The sequence below is a fragment of the Oncorhynchus mykiss genome, chromosome 26, assembly GCF_057628025.1.
Source record: "Oncorhynchus mykiss isolate SJ-2025 chromosome 26, ASM5762802v1, whole genome shotgun sequence".
NCBI classification, from domain to species: domain Eukaryota; kingdom Metazoa; phylum Chordata; class Actinopteri; order Salmoniformes; family Salmonidae; genus Oncorhynchus; species Oncorhynchus mykiss.
In genome coordinates, this window is record NC_143047.1 from 35,602,400 (window position 1) to 35,626,021 (window position 23,622).

At 42.7% G+C, this 23,622-nt stretch overlaps 1 protein-coding gene across 2 annotated transcripts in view; it reads left to right on the forward strand.

Annotated features, from left to right (window-relative positions):
- LOC149971461 (cortexin domain-containing 1 protein-like) overlaps positions 1–21,977 on the forward strand; it is a 74,141-nt gene extending 52,164 nt beyond the window's left edge. The window contains exon 2 of one of the 2 annotated variants that reach the window (XR_016492331.1): positions 19,828–21,977. Coding sequence is in view for 1 of the 2 variants with exons in the window: in XM_090222869.1 (XP_090078995.1) it covers positions 19,912–20,094 (183 nt within the window). In the remaining variant the exon portion in view is untranslated. The remainder of the gene's footprint in view (positions 1–19,827) is intronic. The other variant, XM_090222869.1, reaches the window with a different exon arrangement.
- The last annotated feature ends 1,645 nt before the right edge of the window (positions 21,978–23,622 follow it).

Consider the following 23,622-nt stretch of genomic DNA (forward strand, 5'->3'; position numbering starts at 1 on the left):
AACACAGGACTGTATATATATACTGTACTAGAGGAGTAATATAACACAGGACTGTATATATATACTGTACTAGAGGAGTAATATAACACAGGACTGTATATATATACTGTACTAGAGGAGTAATATAACACAGGACTGTATATATACTGTACTAGAGGAGTAATATAACACAGGACTGTATATATACTGTACTAGAGGAGTAATATAACACAGGACTGTATATATACTGTACTAGAGGAGTAATATAACACAGGACTGTATATATACTGTACTAGAGGAGTAATATAACACAGGACTGTATATATACTGTACTAGAGGAGTAATATAACACAGGACTGTATATATATACTGTACTAGAGGAGTAATATAACACAGGACTGTATTTATATACTGTACTAGAGGAGTAATATAACACAGGACTGTATATATATATATACTGTACTAGAGGAGTAATATAATACAGGACTGTAGAGTAATATAACACAGGACTGTATATATATACTGTACTAGAGGAGTAATATAACACAGGACTGTATATATATACTGTACTAGAGGAGTAATATAATACAGGACTGTAGAGTAATATAACAAAGGACTGTATATATATACTGTACTAGAGGAGTAATATAACACAGGACTGTATATATATACTGTACTAGAGGAGTAATATAACACAGGACTGTATATATATATACTGTACTAGAGGAGTAATATAACACAGGACTGTATATATATACTGTACTAGAGGAGTAATATAACACAGGACTGTATATATACTGTACTAGAGGAGTAATATAACACAGGACTGTATAAATACTGTACTAGAGGAGTAATATAACACAGGACTGTATATATACTGTACTAGAGGAGTAATATAACACAGGACTGTATATATACTGTACTAGAGGAGTAATATAACACAGGACTGTATATATATACTGTACTAGAGGAGTAATATAACACAGGACTGTATATATATACTGTACTAGAGGAGTAATATAACACAGGACTGTATATATATACTGTACTAGAGGAGTAATATAACACAGGACTGTATATATATACTGTACTAGAGGAGTAATATAACACAGGACTGTATATATATACTGTACTAGAGGAGTAATATAACACAGGTCTGTATATATACTGTACTAGAGGAGTAATATAACACAGGACTGTATATATATACTGTACTAGAGGAGTAATATAACACAGGACTGTATATATATACTGTACTAGAGGAGTAATATAACACAGGACTGTATATATATACTGTACTAGAGGAGTAATAAAACACAGGACTGTATATATACTGTACTAGAGGAGTAATATAACACAGGACTGTATATATACTGTACTAGAGGAGTAATATAACACAGGACTGTATATATACTGTACTAGAGGAGTAATATAACACAGGACTGTATATATACTGTACTAGAGGAGTAATATAACACAGGACTGTATATATACTGTACTAGAGGAGTAATATAACACAGGTCTGTATATATATACTGTACTAGAGGAGTAATATAACACAGGACTGTATATATACTGTACTAGAGGAGTAATATAACACAGGACTGTATATATATACTGTACTAGAGGAGTAATATAACACAGGACTGTATATATATACTGTACTAGAGGAGTAATATAACACAGGACTGTATATATACTGTACTAGAGGAGTAATATAACACAGGTCTGTATATATACTGTACTAGAGGAGTAATATAACACAGGACTGTATATATACTGTAATAGAGGAGTAATATAACACAGGACTGTATATATATATATACTGTACTAGAGGAGTAATATAATACAGGACTGTATATATATACTGTACTAGAGGAGTAATATAACACAGGACTGTATATATACTGTACTAGAGGAGTAATATAACACAGGACTGTATATATATATACTGTACTAGAGGAGTAATATAACACAGGACTGTATATATACTGTACTAGAGGAGTAATATAACACAGGACTGTATATATACTGTACTAGAGGAGTAATATAACACAGGACTGTATATATACTGTACTAGAGGAGTAATATAACACAGGACTGTATATATACTGTACTAGAGGAGTAATATAACACAGGACTGTATATATACTGTACTAGAGGAGTAATATAACACAGGACTGTATATATACTGTACTAGAGGAGTAATATAACACAGGACTGTATATATACTGTACTAGAGGAGTAATATAACACAGGACTGTATATATACTGTACTAGAGGAGTAATATAACACAGGACTGTATATATACTGTACTAGAGGAGTAATATAACACAGGACTGTATATATACTGTACTAGAGGAGTAATATAACACAGGACTGTATATATATATACTGTACTAGAGGAGTAATATAACAGGACTGTATATATATACTGTACTAGAGGAGTAATATAACACAGGACTGTATATATACTGTACTAGAGGAGTAATATAACACAGGTCTGTATATATACTGTACTAGAGGAGTAATATAACACAGGACTGTATATATACTGTACTAGAGGAGTAATATAACACAGGACTGTATATATATACTGTACTAGAGGAGTAATATAACACAGGACTGTATATATATACTGTACTAGAGGAGTAATATAACACAGGACTGTATATATACTGTACTAGAGGAGTAATATAACACAGGACTGTATATATACTGTACTAGAGGAGTAATATAACACAGGACTGTATATATATACTGTACTAGAGGAGTAATATAACACAGGACTGTATATATATACTGTACTAGAGGAGTAATATAACACAGGACTGTATATATATATACTGTACTAGAGGAGTAATATAATACAGGACTGTAGAGTAATATAACACAGGACTGTATATATATACTGTACTAGAGGAGTAATATAACACAGGACTGTATATATATATACTGTACTAGAGGAGTAATATAACACAGGACTGTAGAGTAATATAACACAGGACTGTATATATATACTGTACTAGAGGAGTAATATAACACAGGACTGTATATATATATATACTGTACTAGAGGAGTAATATAATACAGGACTGTAGAGTAATATAACACAGGACTGTATATATATACTGTACTAGAGGAGTAATATAACACAGGACTGTATATATATACTGTACTAGAGGAGTAATATAACACAGGTCTGTATATATATATACTGTACTAGAGGAGTAATATAACACAGGACTGTATATATATACTGTACTAGAGGAGTAATATAACACAGGACTGTATATATACTGTACTAGAGGAGTAATATAACACAGGTCTGTATATATACTGTACTAGAGGAGTAATATAACACAGGACTGTATATATACTGTACTAGAGGAGTAATATAACACAGGACTGTATATATATACTGTACTAGAGGAGTAATATAATACAGGACTGTATATATACTGTACTAGAGGAGTAATATAACACAGGACTGTATATATACTGTACTAGAGGAGTAATATAACACAGGACTGTATATATACTGTAATAGAGGAGTAATATAATACAGGACTGTAGAGTAATATAACACAGGACTGTATATATATACTGTACTAGAGGAGTAATATAATACAGGACTGTAGAGTAATATAACACAGGACTGTATATATATACTGTACTAGAGGAGTAATATAACACAGGACTGTATATATACTGTACTAGAGGAGTAATATAACACAGGACTGTATATATACTGTACTAGAGGAGTAATATAACACAGGACTGTATATATACTGTACTAGAGGAGTAATATAACACAGGACTGTATATATACTGTACTAGAGGAGTAATATAACACAGGACTGTATATATACTGTACTAGAGGAGTAATATAACACAGGACTGTATATATACTGTACTAGAGGAGTAATATAACACAGGTCTGTATATATACTGTACTAGAGGAGTAATATAACACAGGACTGTATATATACTGTACTAGAGGAGTAATATAACACAGGTCTGTATATATACTGTACTAGAGGAGTAATATAACACAGGACTGTATATATATAGTGTACTAGAGGAGTAATATAACACAGGACTGTATATATATACTGTACTAGAGGAGTAATATAACACAGGACTGTATATATATAGTGTACTAGAGGAGTAATATAACACAGGACTGTATATATATACTGTACTAGAGGAGTAATATAACACAGGACTGTATATATATAGTGTACTAGATGAGTAATATAACACAGGTCTGGGATTTCATTGTTTTTATGTTATTAAAAAACTGAACATGACAAGTACATTGGATGACATTATGGAAGCAATAGAGCCAAAGTGAGAATAGACTCATGTTTTAAAGATAGTGACTGATTAAAAAACCTACAAACAAGCAAATGACCAAAAAGGGACGTACAAACAACAGGCCGCGACGTTTGTGAAGAACAGCAGAGGTGAAAATGTGGCCTCTGTCTTTCATTAGCCGTCTTTCAATCCCTTCTTTATAGCTTCATTCAGGGTTGCGTTCCTTATCTATTTTCTGCAGTAGATGGACTTATAGACATCTGGTCAGGATGACTCAGAACCTGCTTTTTCACAGTGACTTTTATAATACTTTGTCTTAGTTGAATCATGTTTTATAGTGTTTGTATGATGAGAAAACTAAAGGAGTAACGATATAAAAACTAAAACATGTTGCATTGACCAGCCTTTTATTTTTTCACAAAGTCATTATTTGTTGAATGCTTTGTTTTATATAGTTTAATATTTACTGTAATGAATTTATATTTACACTGAACAAAAATATAAATGCAACATGCAACAATTTCAAAGATTTTACTGAGTTCCAGTTCATATGAGGAAATCAGTCAATTGAAATAAATGAATTAGGGCCGAATCTATCAATTTCACATGACTGGGAATACAGATATGCATCTGTTGGTCACAGATACCTTAAAAAAAAAGGTAGGGGCGTGCATCAGAAAACCAGTCAGTATCTGTTGTGACCACCATTTGCCTCATGAAGGTGAAGGTCTGGTGAGTATGCAGGCCATGAAAAAGGCCTTGAAAAATAATGCAATGCGCCATGCGCCATGGGGCTGTGCATTATCATGCTGAAAAATGAGGTGATGGCGTTGGATGAATGGCACGACAATGGGCCTCAGGATCTCATCATGGTATCTCTGTGCATTCAAATTGCCATCGATAAAATGGAATTGTGTTCATTGTCCGTAGCTTATGCTTGTCCATACCATAACCCCAGCGCCACCATGGGGCACACTGTTCACAACGTTGACATCAGCAAACCTCTCGCCCACACAACGCCATACAAGCTGTCTGCCATCTGCCCTGCACAGTCGAAACCGGGATTACTCTGGGAAGAGCGCACTTCTCCAGCATGCCAGTGGCCATCGAAGGTGAGCATTTTCTCACTGAAGTCGGTTACGGCGCCAAACTGAAATCAGGTCAAGACCCTAGTAAGGACAACAAGCACGGAGATGAGCTTCCCTGAGGTGGTTTCTGACTGTCTGCTAAAATGATTCAGTTGTGCAAACCCACAGATTCATCAGCTGTCCAGGTGGCTGGTCTCAGATGCAGGTGAAGAATCCGGATGAGGAGGTTCTGGGCTGACATTACACATGGTCTGTGGTTGTGAGGCCGGTTGGACGTACTGCCAAAAGCTCTAAAAAGACATTGGAGGCAGCTCATGGTAGAGAAATTAACATTACATTCTCTGACAACAGGTATGGTGAACATTCCTGCAGTCAGCATTTCAATTGCATGCTACCTCAAAACTTGAAACATCTGTGGCATTGTGTTGTGTGACAAAACTGCACATTTTTGAGTGTCCTTTTATTGTCCCGGGCACAAGGTGCACCTGTGTAATGCTCAAGCTGTTTAATCAGCTTCTTGATATGCCACACCTGTCAGGTGGATGGATTATCTTGGCAAAGGATGGGTTCATGGACTTATGGTATGGGCTCACTAACAGGGATGTGTACAAATTTGTGTGTGTGGAACAGTTGTGTGGAACAAATGTGTGTGGAACATTTCTGGGATCTTTTATTTCAGCTCATGAAACATGAGACACTTTAAAATGTTGCGTTCATATTTTGCTTCAGTGTAGTTGTATCCTGACCTTCACTACAGCATACAGACGTGTTGAATAATCTGTAATACTTTATAATAATCTCTAATAAATCATTTATAAACTATTAGTCTGTTCGCCATTTATTAGATGCTGAACAGACTATTAACAAATACTTCTCTAAACAATGAATTATAGGATGTTATTAAAAGTGTTATTGTGTTGTTTTTATTACTGTCGATAAGGATGTTTGTTGATTTGTTTGTTTGTTGATCAGTTGTGATTGGGCCTGGTGGAGAAGTAGTGTTTACCACTAATGGGAATTTCAGGACACCTGGTTTGTATTTTCTGCTTGGATACTAAAAGTGATAGATGCTCTAATTCTTCATAACACCAGATATCGACTAAGTGCCTCTGTTATTTCCAAAAACTTTGAACACAGCCACAATTCATTACTGCACTTTGCAATCTCTACTCTATACTGTCTATCCCCCTGTGTAAAACTGTAAAGGCAGTATCACTCATTGTGGTGGTGAGATTTATTTTCTTAAAAAGACATGTAATGATTTAGGAGCTGTAACTCTAAATGATTTTTTCTGGCCAATAGAATTAGGGTATACTACAGTGTCCATGTAATAACTCCTACTGAAACTGAGACTGTCCTAATATGGACACCATATAAACAGCTCTAGATCAGGGCACAATTGCACATAAACACTACCGGTCAGAAGTTTTAGAACACCTACTCATTCAAAGGTTTTTCATTGTTCTACATTGTATAATAATAGTGAAGACATCAGAACTATGAAATAACACATATATAATCAGTAGTAACCAAAAAAGTGTTAAACAAATCAAAATATATTTTATATTTGAGATTCTTCAAATAGTCACCCTTTGCCTTGATGACAGCTTTGCACACTCTTGGCATTCCTTCAACCAGCTTCACCTGGAATGCTTTTCCAACAGTTTTGAAGGAGATCCCACATATGCTGAGCAACTTGTTGGCTGCTTTTCCTTCACTCTGCGGTCCGACACATCCCAAACCATCTCAATTTGTTTAAGGTCAGGGGGTGTGGAGGCCAAGTCATCTGATGCAGCACTCCATCACTCTCCTTTGTGGTAAAATAGCCCTTACACAGCCTGGAGGTGTGCTGGGTCATTGTCCTGTTGAAAAACAAATGATAGTGGGACGAAGCCCAAAGCAGATGGGATGGCGTATCGCTGCAGAATGCTGTGATAGCCATGCTGGTTAAGTGTGCCTTGAACTCTAAATAAATCACAGACAGTGTCACCAGCAAAGCACTGCCACACCATCACACCTCCTCCTCCATGCTTCACGGTGGGAAATACACATGCAGAGATCATCTGTTCACCCACACCGTGTCTCACAAAGACATGGCAGTTGAAACCAAAAATCTCAAATTTTGACTCCAAACCAAAGGACAAATTTCTACTGGTCTAATGTCCATTGCTCGTGGTTCTTGGCCCAAGCAATCTCCTCTTCTTATTGGTGTCCTTTAGTAGTGGTTTCTTTGCAGTAATTCGACCATGAAGACCTGATTCAAACAGTCTCCTCTGAACAGTTGATGTTGAGATTTGTCTGTTACTTGAAATCAGTGAAGCATTTATTTGGGCTGCAATTTCTGAGGCTGGAAACTCTAATGAACTTATCCTCTGCAGTAGAGGTAACTCTTGGTCTTAACATTCCTGTGGTGGTCCTCGTGAGAGCCAGTTTTATCATAGCGCTTGATGGTTTTTGCGACTGCACTTAAGAAACGTTCAAAGTTCTTGAGATTTTCCAGATTGACTGACTTTCATATCTTAAAGTAACGATAGACTGTCGTTTCTCATATCAAATCAAATGTTATTGGTCACATACACATGGTTAGCAGATGTTATTGGTCACATACACATGGTTAGCAGATGTTATTGGTCACATACACATGGTAAGCAGATGTTAATGGTCACGTACACATGGTTAGCAGATGTTATTGGTCACATACACATGGTTAGCAGATGTTATTGGTCACATACACATGGTTAGCAGATGTTATTGGTCACATACACATGGTTATCAGATGTTATTGGTCACATACACATGGTTAGCAGATGTTATTGGTCACATACACATGGTTAGCAGATGTTATTGGTCATATTGTTACGGTGAGTGAATGAGGACCCAAAAGCGAACTAACTTAAACAGAGCTTCTTTAATAACCAAACATAGGTAGGCTCAGATAGACCGGCAGATTCCGACAGGACAGGACAAGGTTACAGCAAACATGACGATAGTCTGGCTCAGGCATGAAACACAACAAACAAGAATCCGACAAGGACAGGAACAAAAACAGAGAGAGATATAGGGGACTAATCAGAGGGAAAAGGGGAACAGGTGGGAGAAGGGGTGACGAGGTAGTCAAGAGGAGACAAGGAACAGCTGGGGGAAAGCGGGGGAGAAAAGGTAACCTAACAACGACCAGCAGAGGGAGACAGGGTGAAGGGAAAGGACAGAGACAAGACACAACATGACAGTACATGACAGTACCCCCCCACTCACCGAGCGCCTCCTGGCGCACTCGAGGAGGAAACCTGGCGGCAACGGAGGAAATCCTCGATCAGCGCACGGTCCAGCACGTCCCGAGAGGGAACCCAACTCCTCTCCTCAGGACCGTACCCCTCCCAATCTACGAGGTACTGGTGACCACGGCCCCGAGGACGCATGTCCAAAATTCTACGGACCCTGTAGATGGGTGCGCCCTCGACAAGGATGGGGGGGGGGGGGGGAAGACGAGCGGGGGCGCGAAGGACGGGCTTGATGCAGGAGACATGGAAGACCGGGTGGACGCGACGAAGGTATCGCGGAAGAAGAAGTCGAACTGCGACAGGATTAATGACCCGAGAAATACGGAACGGACCAATGAACCGCGGGGTCAACTTGCGAGAAGCCGTCTTAAGGGGAAGGTTCTGAGTGGAGAGCCAAACTCTCTGACCGCGACAATATCTAGGACTCTTAGTTCTACGCTTATTAGCAGCCCTCACAGTCTGCGTCCTATAACGGCAAAGTGCAGACCTGACCCTCTTCCAGGTGCGCTCGCAACGTTGGACAAAAGCCTGAGCGGAGGGGACGCTGGACTCGGCGAACTGAGATGAGAACAGCGGAGGCTGGTACCCGAGGCTACTCTGAAAAGGAGATAGCCCGGTCGCAGACGAAGGAAGCGAGTTGTGGGCGTATTCTGCCCAGGGGAGCTGTTCTGACCAAGACGCAGGGTTGCGAAAAGAAAGACTGCGTAAGATGCGACCAATAGTCTGATTGGCCCGTTCTGCTTGACCGTTAGACTGGGGGTGAAAGCCGGAAGAGAGACTGACGGAAGCCCCAATCAAACGGCAAAACTCCCTCCAAAATTGAGACGTGAATTGCGGACCTCTGTCCGAAACGACGTCTGACGGAAGGCCATGAATTCTGAAAACATTCTCGATGATGATTTGTGCCGTCTCTTTAGCAGAAGGAAGCTTAGCAAGGGGAATGAAATGAGCCGCCTTAGAGAACCTATCGACAACCGTAAGAATAACAGTCTTCCCCGCTGACGAAGGCAGTCCGGTGACAAAATCTAAGGCAATGTGAGACCACGGTCGAGAGGGAATAGGAAGCGGCCTGAGACGGCCGGCAGGAGGAGAGTTACCGGACTTAGTCTGCGCGCAGACCGAACAAGCAGCCACGAAACGACGCGTGTCATGCTACCGGGTGGGCCACCAAAAACGCTGGCGAATGGAAGCAAGCGTACCCCGAACGCCAGGGTGGCCGGCTAACTTGGCAGAGTGAGCCCACTGAAGAACGGCCAGACGAGTAGGAACGGGAACGAAAAGAAGGTTCCTAGGACAAGCGCGCGGCGACGGAGTGTGAGTGAGCGCTTGTTTTACCTGCCTCTCAATTCCCCAGACAGTCAACCCGACAACACGCCCCTCAGGGAGAATCCCCTCGGGGTCAGTGGAGGCTACTGAAGAACTGAAGAGACGAGACAAAGCATCAGGCTTGGTGTTCTTAGAGCCCGGACGATAAGAAATCACGAACTCGAAACGAGCGAAAAACAGCGCCCAACGCGCCTGACGCGCATTAAGTCGTTTGGCAGAACGGATGTACTCAAGGTTCCTATGGTCAGTCCAAACGACAAAAGGAACGGTCGCCCCCTCCAACCACTGTCGCCATTCGCCTAGGGCTAACCGGATGGCGAGCAGTTCGCGGTTACCCACATCATAGTTACGTTCCGACGGCGACAGGCGATGAGAAAAATACGCGCATGGGTGGACCTTGTCGTCAGAGAGGGAGCGCTGAGAAAGAATGGCTCCCACGCCCACCTCTGACGCGTCAACCTCGACAACGAACTGTCTAGAGACGTCAGGTGTAACAAGGATAGGAGCGGATGTAAAACGATTCTTGAGGAGATCAAAAGCTCCCTGGGCGGAAACGGACCACTTAAAGCACGTCTTGACAGAAGTAAGGGCTGTGAGAGGAGCTGCCACCTGACCGAAATTACGGATGAAACGACGATAGAAGTTCGCGAAGCCGAGAAAGCGCTGCAGCTCGACGCGTGACTTAGGGACGGGCCAATCAATGACAGCTTGGACCTTAGCGGGATCCATCTTAATGCCTTCAGCGGAAATAACAGAACCGAGAAATGTGACGGAGGAGGCATGAAAAGTGCACTTCTCAGCCTTCACAAAAAGACAATTCTCTAAAAGGCGCTGGAGGACACGTCGAACGTGCTGAACATGAATCTGGAGTGACGGTGAAAAAATCAGGATATCGTCAAGGTAAACGAAAACAAAGATGTTCAGCATGTCTCTCAGGACATCATTGACTAATGCCTGAAAGACAGCTGGAGCGTTAGCGAGGCCGAAAGGAAGGACCCGGTATTCAAAGTGCCCTAACGGAGTGTTAAACGCCGTCTTCCACTCGTCCCCCTCCCTGATGCGCACGAGATGGTAAGCGTTACGAAGGTCCAACTTAGTGAAAAACCTGGCTCCCTGCAGGATCTCGAAGGCTGAAGACATAAGAGGAAGCGGATAACGATTCTTCACTGTTATGTCATTCAGCCCTCGATAATCTATGCAGGGGCGCAGAGACCCGTCCTTCTTCTTGACAAAAAAAAACCCCGCTCCGGCGGGAGAGGAGGAGGGGACTATGGTACCGGCGTCAAGAGCTACAGACAAATAATCTTCGAGAGCCTTACGTTCGGGAGCCGACAGAGAGTATAGTCTACCCCGGGGGGGGGTGGTTCCCGGAAGGAGATCAATACTACAATCATACGACAGGTGTGGAGGAAGAGAGGTGGCCCTGGACCGACTGAACACCGTGCGCAGATCGTGATATTCCTCCGGCACCCCTGTCAAATCACCAGGCTCCTCCTGTGAAGAAGAGACAGAGGAAACAGGAGGGATAGCAGACATTAAACATTTCACATGACAAGAGACGTTCCAGGAGAGGATAGAATTACTAGACCAATTAATGGAAGGATTATGACAAACTAGCCAGGGATGGCCCAAAACAACAGGTGTAAAAGGTGAACGAAAAATTTAAAAAGAAATGGTTTCACTATGATTACCAGAAACAGTGAGGGTTAAAGGTAGCGTCTCACGCTGAATCCTGGGGAGAGGACTACCATCCAGGGCGAACAAGGCCGTGGGCTCCTTTAACTGTCTGAGAGGAATGTCATGTTCCCGAGCCCAGGTCTCGTCCATAAAACAGCCCTCCGCCCCAGAGTCTATTAAGGCACTGCAGGAAGCTGACGAACCGGTCCAGCGTAGATGGACCGACAAGATAGTGCAGGATCTTGAAGGAGAGACAGGAGTAGTAGCGCTCACCAGTAGCCCTCCGCTTACTGACGAGCTCTGGCCTTTTACTGGACATGAAGTGACAAAATGACCAGCGGAACCGCAATAGAGACAGAGGCGGTTGGTGATTCTCCGTTCCCTCTCCTTAGTCGAGATGCGGATACCTCCCAGCTGCATGGGCTCAGCACCCGAGCCGGCAGAGGAAGATGGTAGTGATGCGGAGAGGGGAGCGACGGAGAGCGCAAGCTCCTTTCCACGAGCTCGGTGACGAAGATCAACCCGTCGCTCAATGCGAATAGCGAGTTCAATCAAGGAATCCACGCTGGAAGGAACCTCCCGGGAGAGAATCTCATCCTTTACCTCTGCGCGGAGACCCTCCAGAAGACGAGCGAGCAAGGCCGGCTCGTTCCAGCCACTGGAGACAGCAAGAGTGCGAAACTCAATAGAGTAGTCTGTTATGGATCGATTGCCTTGACATAGGGAAGACAGGGCCCTGGAAGCCTCCTCCCCAAAAACAGATCGATCAAAAACCCGTATCATCTCCTCCTTAAAGTCCTGATACTGGTTAGTACACTCAGCCCTTGCCTCCCAGATTGCCGTGCCCCACTCACGAGCCCGTCCAATAAGGAGAGATATGACGTAGGCGACACGAGCAGTGCTCCTGGAGTAAGTGTTGGGCTGGAGAGAAAACACAATATCACACTGGGTGAGGAACGAGCGGCATTCAGTGGGCTCCCCAGAGTAACACGGCGGGTTATTGATTCTGGGCTCCGGAGATTCGAAAGCCCTGGAAGTGGCCGGTGGATCGAGGCGGAGATGGTGAACCTGTTCTGTGAGGTTGGAGACTTGGGTGGCCAGGGTCTCAACGGCATGTCGAGCAGCAGACACTTCCTGCTCGTGTCTGCCTAGCATCGCTCCCTGGATCCCGACGGCTGAGTGGAGAGGATCCGAAGTCGCTGGGTCCATTCTTGGTCGGATTCTTCTGTTACGGTGAGTGAATGAGGACCCAAAAGCGAACTAACTTAAACAGAGCTTCTTTAATAACCAAACATAGGTAGGCTCAGATAGACCGGCAGATTCCGACAGGACAGGACAAGGTTACAGCAAACATGACGATAGTCTGGCTCAGGCATGAAACACAACAAACAAGAATCCGACAAGGACAGGAACAAAAACAGAGAGAGATATAGGGGACTAATCAGAGGGAAAAGGGGAACAGGTGGGAGAAGGGGTGACGAGGTAGTCAAGAGGAGACAAGGAACAGCTGGGGGAAAGCGGGGGAGAAAAGGTAACCTAACAACGACCAGCAGAGGGAGACAGGGTGAAGGGAAAGGACAGAGACAAGACACAACATGACAGTACATGACACATATACACATGGTTAGCAGATGTTATTGGTCACATACACATGGTTAGCAGATGTTATTGGTCACATACACATGGTTAGCAGATGTTATTGGTCACATACACATGGTTAGCAGATGTTATTGGTCACATACACATGGTTAGCAGATGTTATTGGTCACATACACATGGTTAGCAGATGTTATTGGTCACATACACATGGTTAGCAGATGTTATTGGTCACATACACATGGTTAGCAGATGTTATTGGTCACATACACATGGTTAGCAGATGTTATTGGTCACATACACATGGTTAGCAGATGTTATTGGTCACATACACATGGTTAGCAGATGTTATTGGTCACATACACATGGTTAGCAGATGTTATTGGTCACATACACATGGTTAGCAGATCTTATTGGTCACATACACATGGTTAGCAGATGTTAATGTGAGTGTAGCGAAATGCTTGTGCTTCCAGTTTAGACAGTGCAGTAATGTCTAACAAGTAATCTAACAAATTCACAATGACTACCTTATACACACAAATGTAAAGGGATGAATAAGAATATGTACGTATAAATATATGGATGAGCGATGGCCGTGCAGCATAGGCAAGATGCAGTAGATGGTATTGAATACAGTACAGTTGAAGTTGGAAGTTTACATACACCTGAGCCAAATACATTTAAACTCAGTTTTTCACAATTCCTGACATTTAATCCAAGTAAATAACTGATCTTAGGTCAGTTAGGATCACCGCTTTATTTTAAGAATGTGAAATGTCAGAATAATAGTAGAGAGAAGGATTTATTTCAGCTTTTATTTCTTTCATCACATTCCCAGTGGGTCAGAAGTTTACAAACACTCAATTAGTATTTTGTAGCATTGACTTAAACTATTTAAACTTGGGTCAAACGTTTGGGTAGCCTTCCACAAGCTTCCCACAATAAGTTGGGTGAATTTTGGCCCATTCTTCCTGACAGAGCTGGTGTAACTGAGTCAGGTTTGTAGGCCTCCTTGCTTGCACACGCTTTTTCAGTTCTGCCCACAAATTTTCTATAGGATTGAGGTCAGGGCTTTGTGATGGCCACTCCAATACCTTGACTTTGTTGTCCTTAAGCCATTTTGCCACAACTTTGGGAGTATGCAGGGGTCATTGTTCATTTGGAAGACCCATTTGCGACCAAGCTTTAACTTCCTGACTGATGTCTTGAGACGCTGCCTCAATATATCCACATAATTTCCCTCCTCATGATGCCATCTATTTTGTGAAGTGCACCAGTCCCTACTACAGCAAAGCACCCCCACAACATGATGCTGCCACCCCCGTGTTTCACGGCTGTGATGGTGATCTTTGGCTTGCAAGCCTCTCCCTTTTTCCTCCAAACATAACGATGGTTATTATGGCCAAACAGTTATATTTCAGACCAGAGGACATTTCTCCAAAAAGTACGATCTTTGTACCCATGTGCAGTTGCAAACCATAGTCTGGCTTTTGTATGGCGGTTTTGGAGCAGTGGCTTCTTCCTTGCTGAGCAGCCTTTCAGGTTATGTCGATATAGGACTCGTTTTACTGTGGATATAGATACTTTTGTAACTGTTTCCTCCAGCATCTTCACAAGGTCCTTTGCTGTTGTTCTGGGATTTATCGCACCAAAGTACGTTCATTTCTAGGAGACAGACCGCATCTCCTTCCTGAGCGGTATGACGGCTGCGTGTTTATACTTGCGTAATATTGTTTGTACAGATGATCGTGGTACCTTCAGGTGTTTGGAAATTGATCCCAAGGATGAACCAGACTTGTGGAGGTCCACAATGGCTTGGCTTATTTCTTTTGATTTTCCCATGATGTCAAGCAAGGGGGAAAGAGTTTGAAGATAAGCCTTGAAATACATCCACAGGTACACCTCCAATTGACTCAAATGATGTCAATTAGCCTATCAGAAGCTTTTAAAGCCATGACATCATTTTTGGGAGTTTTCCAAGCTGTTTAAAGGCACAGTCAATTTGGTGTATGTAAACTTCTGACCCACTGGAATTGTGATACAGTGAATTACAAGTGAAATAATCTGTATGTAAACAATTGTTGGAAAAATGTATTGTGTCATGCACAAAGTAGATGTCCTAATCGACTGCCAAAACGATTGTTTTTTAACAAGACATTTGTGGAGTGGTTGAAAAACGAGTTTTAATGACTCCAACCTAAGTGTATGTAAACTTCCGACTTCAACTGTATATACATACGAGATGAGAATGTAGGATATGTCAACAGTATTAAAGTGGCGTTATTTAAAGTGACTATTGATACCTTTATTAAATTAAATACATTTATTAAACTGGCCAGAGATTTGAGAAGCTGCTGCCAACATACTGACTCATCTCTAGCCACTTTAATAATGCAAAAATGTATGTAATAAATATATCACTAGCCACTTTAACCAATGCCAATTTATAATGTTTACATACCCAACATTACTCATATGTATATACTGTACTCTATACCATCTACTGCATCTTGCCTATGCCGTTCGGCATTGGCATTCATGACTCGAACATCATGAGGCTTGGCATTCATATAGGTTGGCATTCATACAGTGGGGCAAAAAAGTATTTAGTCAGCCACCCATTGTGCAAGTTCACCCACTTAAAAAGATGAGAGAGGCCTGTAATTTTCATCATAGGTACAGTTCAACTATGGCAGACAAAATGAGAAAAAATAATCCAGAAAATCACATTGTAGGATTTTTTATGAATTTATTTATAAATTATAGTGGAAAATAAGTATTTGGTCAATAGCAAAAGTTTATCTCAATACTTTGTTATATACCCTTTGTTGGCAATGACAGAGGTCAAACGTTTTCTGAAAGTCTTCACAAGGTTTTCACACACTGTTGCTGGTATTTTGGCCCATTCCTCCATGCAGATCTCCTCTAGAGCAGTGATGTTTTGGGGCTGTTGCTGGGCAACACGGACTTTCAACTCCCTCCAAAGATTTTCTATGGGGTTGAGATCTGGAGACTGGATAGGCCACTCCAGGACCTTGAAATGCTTCTTACGAAGCCACTCCTTCGTTGCCCGGGCGGTGTGTTTGGGATCAATGTCATGCTGAAAGACTTGGTCACGATACATGGCCCCATTCATTCTTTTCTTTAGACGGATCAGTCGTCCTGGTCCCTTTGCAGAAAAACAGCCCCAAAGCATGATGTTTCCACCCCCATGCATCACAGTAGGTATGGTGTTCTTTGGATGCAACTCAGCATTCTTTGTCCTCCAAACATGACGAGTTTAGTTTTTACCAAAAAGTTATATTTTGTTTTCATCTGTCCATATGACATTCTCCCAATCTTCTTCTGGGTCATCCAAATGCTCTCTAACAAATTTCAGACGGGCCTGGACATGTACTGGCTTAAGCAGGGGGACACGTCTGGCACTGCAGGATTTGAGTCCCTGGCGGCGTAGTGTGTTACTGATGGTAGGCTTTGTTACTTTGGTCCCAGCTCTCTGCGGGTCATTTACTAGGTTCCCCCCGTGTGGTTCTGGGATTTTTGCTCACCGTTCTTGTGATCATTTTGACCCCACGGGGTGAGATCTTGCGTGGAGCCCCAGATCGAGGGAGATTATCAGTGGTCTTGTATGTCTTCCATTTCCTAATAATTGCTCCCACAGGCAGCAGGGTAACCTAGTGGTTAGAGCGTTGGACTAGTAACCGGAAGGTTGCAAGTTCAAACCCCCGAGCTGGCAAGGTACAAATCTGTCATTCTGCCCCTGAACAGGCAGTTAACCCACTGTTCCTAGGCCATCATTGAAAATAAGAATTTGTTCTTAACTGACTTGCCTAGTTAAATAAAGGTAAAAAAAAAAAATTTTTTAACCAAGCTGCTTACCTATTGCAGATTCAGTCTTCCCAGCCTGGTGCAGGTCTACAATTTTGTTTCTGGTGTCCTTTGACAGCTCTTTGGTCTTGGCCATAGTGGAGTTTGGAGTGTGACTGTTTGAGGTTGTGGACAGGTGTCTTTTATACTGATAACAAGTTCAAACAGGTGCCATTAATACAGGTAACGAGTGGACGACAGAGGAGCCTCCTCCACTTGTTACAGGTCTGTGAGAGCCAGAAATCTTACTTGTCTGTAGGTGACCAAATACTTATTTTCCACCATAATTTGCAAATAAATTCATAAAAAATCCTACAATGTGATTTTCAGGATTTTTTTTCTCATTTTGTCTGTCATAGTTGAAGTGTACCTATGATGAAAATGACAGGCCTCTCTCATCTTTTTAAGTGGGAGAACTTGCACAATTGGTGGCTGACTAAATACTTTTTTGCCCCACTGTATACTTAAACTACATCTTTAATAATAAGAGCTTTGCAATAGCAATGACTTTCAACGATGCACCATTTCTAATGAACCGTTGAGAGTGATAAAACAAAAGTACAAAGATCTTTTTTAGCCAAGATACACTCCTCTCAACCTACATGACGAACAACAGATACGTAGAATGGTCACAAGGTTAAGATTTGTATGAAAGATATCTATAATACATAGCAGACAGCAACTGCTGTGTCAACAGTTTTCATTGTATAGACCAGTGTCTGGTCCTCCTACTCCAAACTGGAACCATCTCACCCTGGTACGGTATAGCACAAAAACGTTACCTCATGTTCTCTGGAATGCTCTTTAGGTTGTATCACCCAAAGACATCGTAAATCTCCTCTGTCAGTGTTATCTCATAAAGGCCCTCCTCAGTAGAACACACACAATAGTAAACAGAATACTCTATTCTGTCGAATAAAACAGCCATTATAATGCAACACAAGCATTATAACACAATCTTGCAATTTCCATAACACTACCCAGACTATTTGTATTGACCCCCTCACTTCCATTTTTACGCTGCTGCTACTCTGTTTTTATTATCTATGCATAGTCACTTTACCTTTACCTACACATACATATTACCTCAACTAACAGGTGCCCCCGCACATTAACTCTGTACCGGTACCCCCTGTATATGGCCTCGCTACTGTTGTTTTCCTGCTGCTCTTTAATTATTTGTTATTTTCCTGTTTATTTTTTTTGTTCTTATTTTTTATTTTTTACTTCTGTTTACTTTTGTAAATACTTTCTTAACTAACAATGCAGTTTTAAGAACAAATAAGTGTTAAGAGCTTGTAAGCATTTCACTGTAAGGTCTACTACACCTGTTTGGATTCGGCACATGTGACAAATACAATTTGATTTGAATGAAAAAATCAACAGTCATTTTGATGTGGTTTATTTATCAGGTACTGTCCTAAGTCAGAAACTTCCTGTTAGCATTTACTGTCAAAACAACTTAAAGCTTACAGACTGGCTAGAAGTAGTTGGGAATGTCTTTACCATATTCAAATGACTGGCTAGAAGTAGTTGGGAATGTCTTTACCATATTCAACTGACTGGCTAGAAGTAGTTGGGAATGTCTTTACCATATTCAACTGACTGGCTAGAAGTAGTTGGGAATGTCTTTACCATATTCAACAGACTGGCTAGAAGTAGTTGGGAATGTCTTTACCATATTCAACTGACTGGATAGAAGTAGTTGGGAATGTCTTTACCATATTCAACTGACTGGCTAGAAGTAGTTGTGAATGTCTTTACCATATTCAACAGACTGGCTAGAAGTAGTTGGGAATGTCTTTACCATATTCAACAGACTGGATAGAAGTAGTTGGGAATGTCTTTACCATATTCAACAGACTGGCTAGAAGTAGTTGGGAATGTCTGGATAGAAGTAGTTGGGAATGTCTTTACCATATTCAACTGACTGGCTGGAAGTAGTTGTGAATGTCTTTACCATATTCAACAGACTGGCTAGAAGTAGTTGGGAATGTCTTTACCATATTCAACAGACTGGCTAGAAGTAGTTGGGAATGTCTTTACCATATTCAACTGACTGGCTGGAAGTAGTTGTGAATGTCTTTACCATATTCAACAGACTGGCTAGAAGTAGTTGGGAATGTCTTTACCATATTCAACAGACTGGCTAGAAGTAGTTGGGAATGTCTTTACCATATTCAACTGACTGGATACAAGTAGTTGGGAATGTCTTTCCCATATTCAACTTTTTCTGTCTGTTTCTGTTCCCCCCTCCTGCCTCCTCCCTTTTCTCCCTCCTGCCTCCTCCCTTTTCTCCCTCCTGCCTCCTCCCTTTTCTCCCTCCTGCCTCCTCCCTTTTCTCCCTCCTGCCTCCTCCCTTTTTGCCCTCCTGCCTCCTCCCTTTTCTCCCTCCTGCCTCCTCCCTTTTCTCCCTCCTGCCTCCTCCCTTTTTGCCCTCCTGCCTCCTCCCTTTTCCCCTCCTGCCTCCTCTGTTCTCCCCATCCTGCCTCCTCCCTTTTCCCCTCCTGCCTCCTCTGTTCTCCCCATCCTGCCTCCTCCCTTTTCCCCTCCTGACTCCTCTGTTCTCCCCATCCTGCCTCCTCCCTTTTCCCCTTCCTGCCTCCTCCCTTTTCCCCTTCCTGCCTCCTCCCTTTTCCCCCTCCTGCCTCCTCCCTTTTCCCCCTCCCGCCTCCTCCCCCTCCTCCAGAACCATTCTCAGGATGGTAGAGGTGTGTGTGTGTGCGGCGGAGGACAGTGACAACATAGAGACCCAACGACAGCAGCAGCAGGCATGGAGGAGGGGGCCACTCCCGACCCAGAGTTTGTGGACGTGGACCAGGGCATGACGCTGGCCTGTGTGGCCTTCCTTTGCCTTCTCCTGGTGGCCATGATCATCCGCTGTGCCCGGGTCATCATGGACCCCTACAGCGCTATACCCACCTCCACCTGGGAAGAGCAGCACCTGGATGACTAGCGGGGAACAAGCTGTGCTGTTACACATATAGCCACACCTGTGAGGGTGCAGACGCACAGGCACGTAGGGACATGCACATGAACACACGCACACGCACAAAGCTTGACCGGAGAGGAGAGGAGAAGAGAGGAGAGCTTGACCAGAGAGGAGAGTAGAAGAGAGGTGAAGAGAGGAGAGCTTGACCAGAGAGGAGAGTAGAAGAGAGGAGAAGAGAGGAGAGCTTGACCAGAGAGGAGAGTAGAAGAGAGGAGAGGAGAAGAGAGGAGAGCTTGACCAGAGAGGAGAGGAGAAGAGAGGAGAGCTTGACCAGAGAGGAGAGGAGAAGAGAGGAGAGCTTGACCAGAGAAGAGAGGAGAGCTTGACCAGAGAGGAGAGGAGAAGAGAGTAGAAGAGAGGAGAGTTTGACCAGAGAGGAGAGTAGAAGAGAGGAGAAGAGAGGAGAGCTTGACCAGAGAGGAGAGGAGAAGAGAAGAGAGCTTGACCAGAGAGGAGAGGAGAAGAGAGGAGAGCTTGACCAGAGAGGAGAGGAGAAGAGAGGAGAAGAGAGGAGAGCTTGACCAGAGAGGAGAGTAGAAGAGAGGAGAAGAGAGGAGGGCTTGACCAGAGAGGAGAGTAGAAGAGAGGTGAAGAGAGTTATGGTCCCAAACAGTAACACTGCCTGTCAACACATCTATTGTCTGGTATCAGTCAGTACTTGAGAAGCGCTGGACTGGGTGACAATCAACCATGGTCTGGACGCGTTACAGTCTGTGTCTACTCCTTCACCCTGTAAACTGCTTCCGGTACACACTAGGCAATACTGGTCATGATGATGATGAAGAGAAAGACTATTTAGTACTTTAGGACTTTTTTCAGTTAATTTATTGATCTTATAAAAAACATCTGAAGTTTTGTACATTTTATATGGAAAATAACAATGACTTTGACTACATAATAGTATTGCTCATGAAACAGGGCCTGTGTTTTTCAGCTTATCGACTAATAAGGCTCAGAGAAGCTTTATTCATGTGTCATGTCTGAAAATGTGTCAGGCAACAGTATGGCAAAGCAGTGGGGAATTAATGTCATCTGTTACACACACACACACACATACAATACACACACATACACACACACACACATACACACACACACACACACACACACACACACACACACACACACACTCACACACACACACACACACACACACACACACACACACACACACACACACACACACACACACACACACACACACACACACACACACACACACACACACACACACACACACACACACACATACACACACACCAAACTGTAGAGCAGGCACCTCGCTCCAATAACTTGTGGCTCATAGCAATGAACTATCATCCCCAGCCTTGTCCTCTTCCAGTCATAAATCATCCTTGTTTGCGGCTGCTGTCTGCCCATTAGCTTGAGCACAAAACGGTTATGTTGGTCTAGTATTTCTATGTTCTGTTATGATGACTTATGTCTCTAGCCAGTGTGTTTATTACTTGTGAAACGATTGTCTGACTTGCATGTTATGAAGTGCCTCAGCTGACACCACAGAATAGAAAAGCTTGGCTGAATTCCATATCAAATCAACTCCTCCCCTCTATTCTATGGATAGGTGTGAGCAATAGGGTGAATATTCCTCCTAGCCAATCAGAAGACAAGATGAAGCAAGGCAATCACCATGATATGTGATTTAACCTGTCCGATGCGTGCATCGGTGCATAGGGGGTAGAGGGGCTAGGGACTAGGGTCGGTTTGTATTAGAGCAGATTATTGACAAGCGTTAACTGGCAAATTAGCGGCAGGTGACGATTTGATATGAACCCAGATTGTGCTACATTTAGCCTGTCTATAATAAAGATGATTATGAATGACAAAAACCGTCTTTTGGATGAGCGAGTTGTCTTGGTGTGAGATTGTAATTAGCTGTAAATGAAAACCTAACGGAATCTAATCTTACATCATCTCAGACACGTAACTGGGTCGTGTGGAAAGCCTGATGACATTTCGCTCAGTGTTCACCCACGGGTAACTCTCTAAGTTCCCTAAGGGCCATTCTCAACCCCTATTTCATATAGAAGACTTAGAAATAGTTAGTGTGCTACTACCATTTTGAATTCCGTGTTGCAGCTCGAGTCCAACTCACCACACTATTGGTATGAGACCCAAATGGCACCCTATTCCCTATTTAGAGCACTACTTTTAACCAGAGCCCTATGGTCAAGGGTATGATAATGATAATAAGGTGCCATTTGGGACAAATCCTTGATGTAAAATCTCGACAATCTTGAGGTTTCAAGGTTAGGTCCACTGTCTGCAAACAGACAAGCTAATACATATGAGCATTATGCTAATCAGGTTAAATTAGAATAAAATAAAGTTTCAGGAAATAAATGTTCCTCAGGGAGACAGGCTGCCATGTAGATGCTCTAACCTCCCTGCCTCCCTCCCTCCCTCCCTCCCTCTGTTTCGCTAAGCCTGTTTCTCTCCACAGCAGAATGAGACCTCCAGCTCTGACACTCACTGTGTTGTAAAGGTCGGAGTTGTTCTCGTGTTGAACATGCTTTCAGGGGCACAAGTACAACATTCATAACATTCAGCATGCGTGTGTGTTACTCCGTCATTGTATCTGATGCTTACAGTCTTCTTTCACACCCAATCTCTCTATGCAGAGGTGTGTGCTTAGTCCCCTCCTGTACTTCCTGTTCACCCACGACTGCGTGGCCACGCATGACTCCAGGACTTAAAATGGTCCACACAAACACACACAGTCATGAAGAAGACGTGACCACGCCTCTTCCCCTCAGGAGGTAGAAAATATTTGGTATGGGCCCTCAAATCCTCAAAAAGTTCTACAGCTGCACCACTGAGAGCATATTGACTGGCTGTACGGTACCAGTGCATCAAGTCTGACACCAACAGTCTCCTGAACAGCTTCTACCCTCACACACACACACAGTATACCTGCACATTGTAAAGATGGTATTGGCAATGACCCTGTACATAGCTTACTTACTTACTTGTGATTTTTTATCTACTTTACTTTATAGTACTACTGATATCGATTAATGCAAGAAAGGCATTTCACTGTATTTGTTCACGTGACACTACAACTTGAAACTTGAAACACACACACACACAGTCACACCAGCCAGCTGATATTAAGCAATGTTTGCCAATCAAATCTCACAAGCCGTTATTCCAGAACACACTGCGCGATCCCCTTTTATACGAAGGCAAACGAGTGACATCTCACGACATACACAGACACCATCGTTTTAGGGCTTAACCTTCCTCCTATCTCCCCCATATCTCACACTCAGGTGTGAAATTGCCCTCAAACACAAAGACAGAATCAAACCAAATCAAACGGTTGGGGGAAGGAGGAGAGATCTGACGTTTGAAATCCCTGTGGTTTTCCGAGCAAGGAGGAATGAGGAATAAGTTTAGCTAATTAGCGTGTCGGTTCAGCCGCCCAGGGAAATGACTCCACTTGAACCCATCACAAGGCTTCTTCTACAGTCA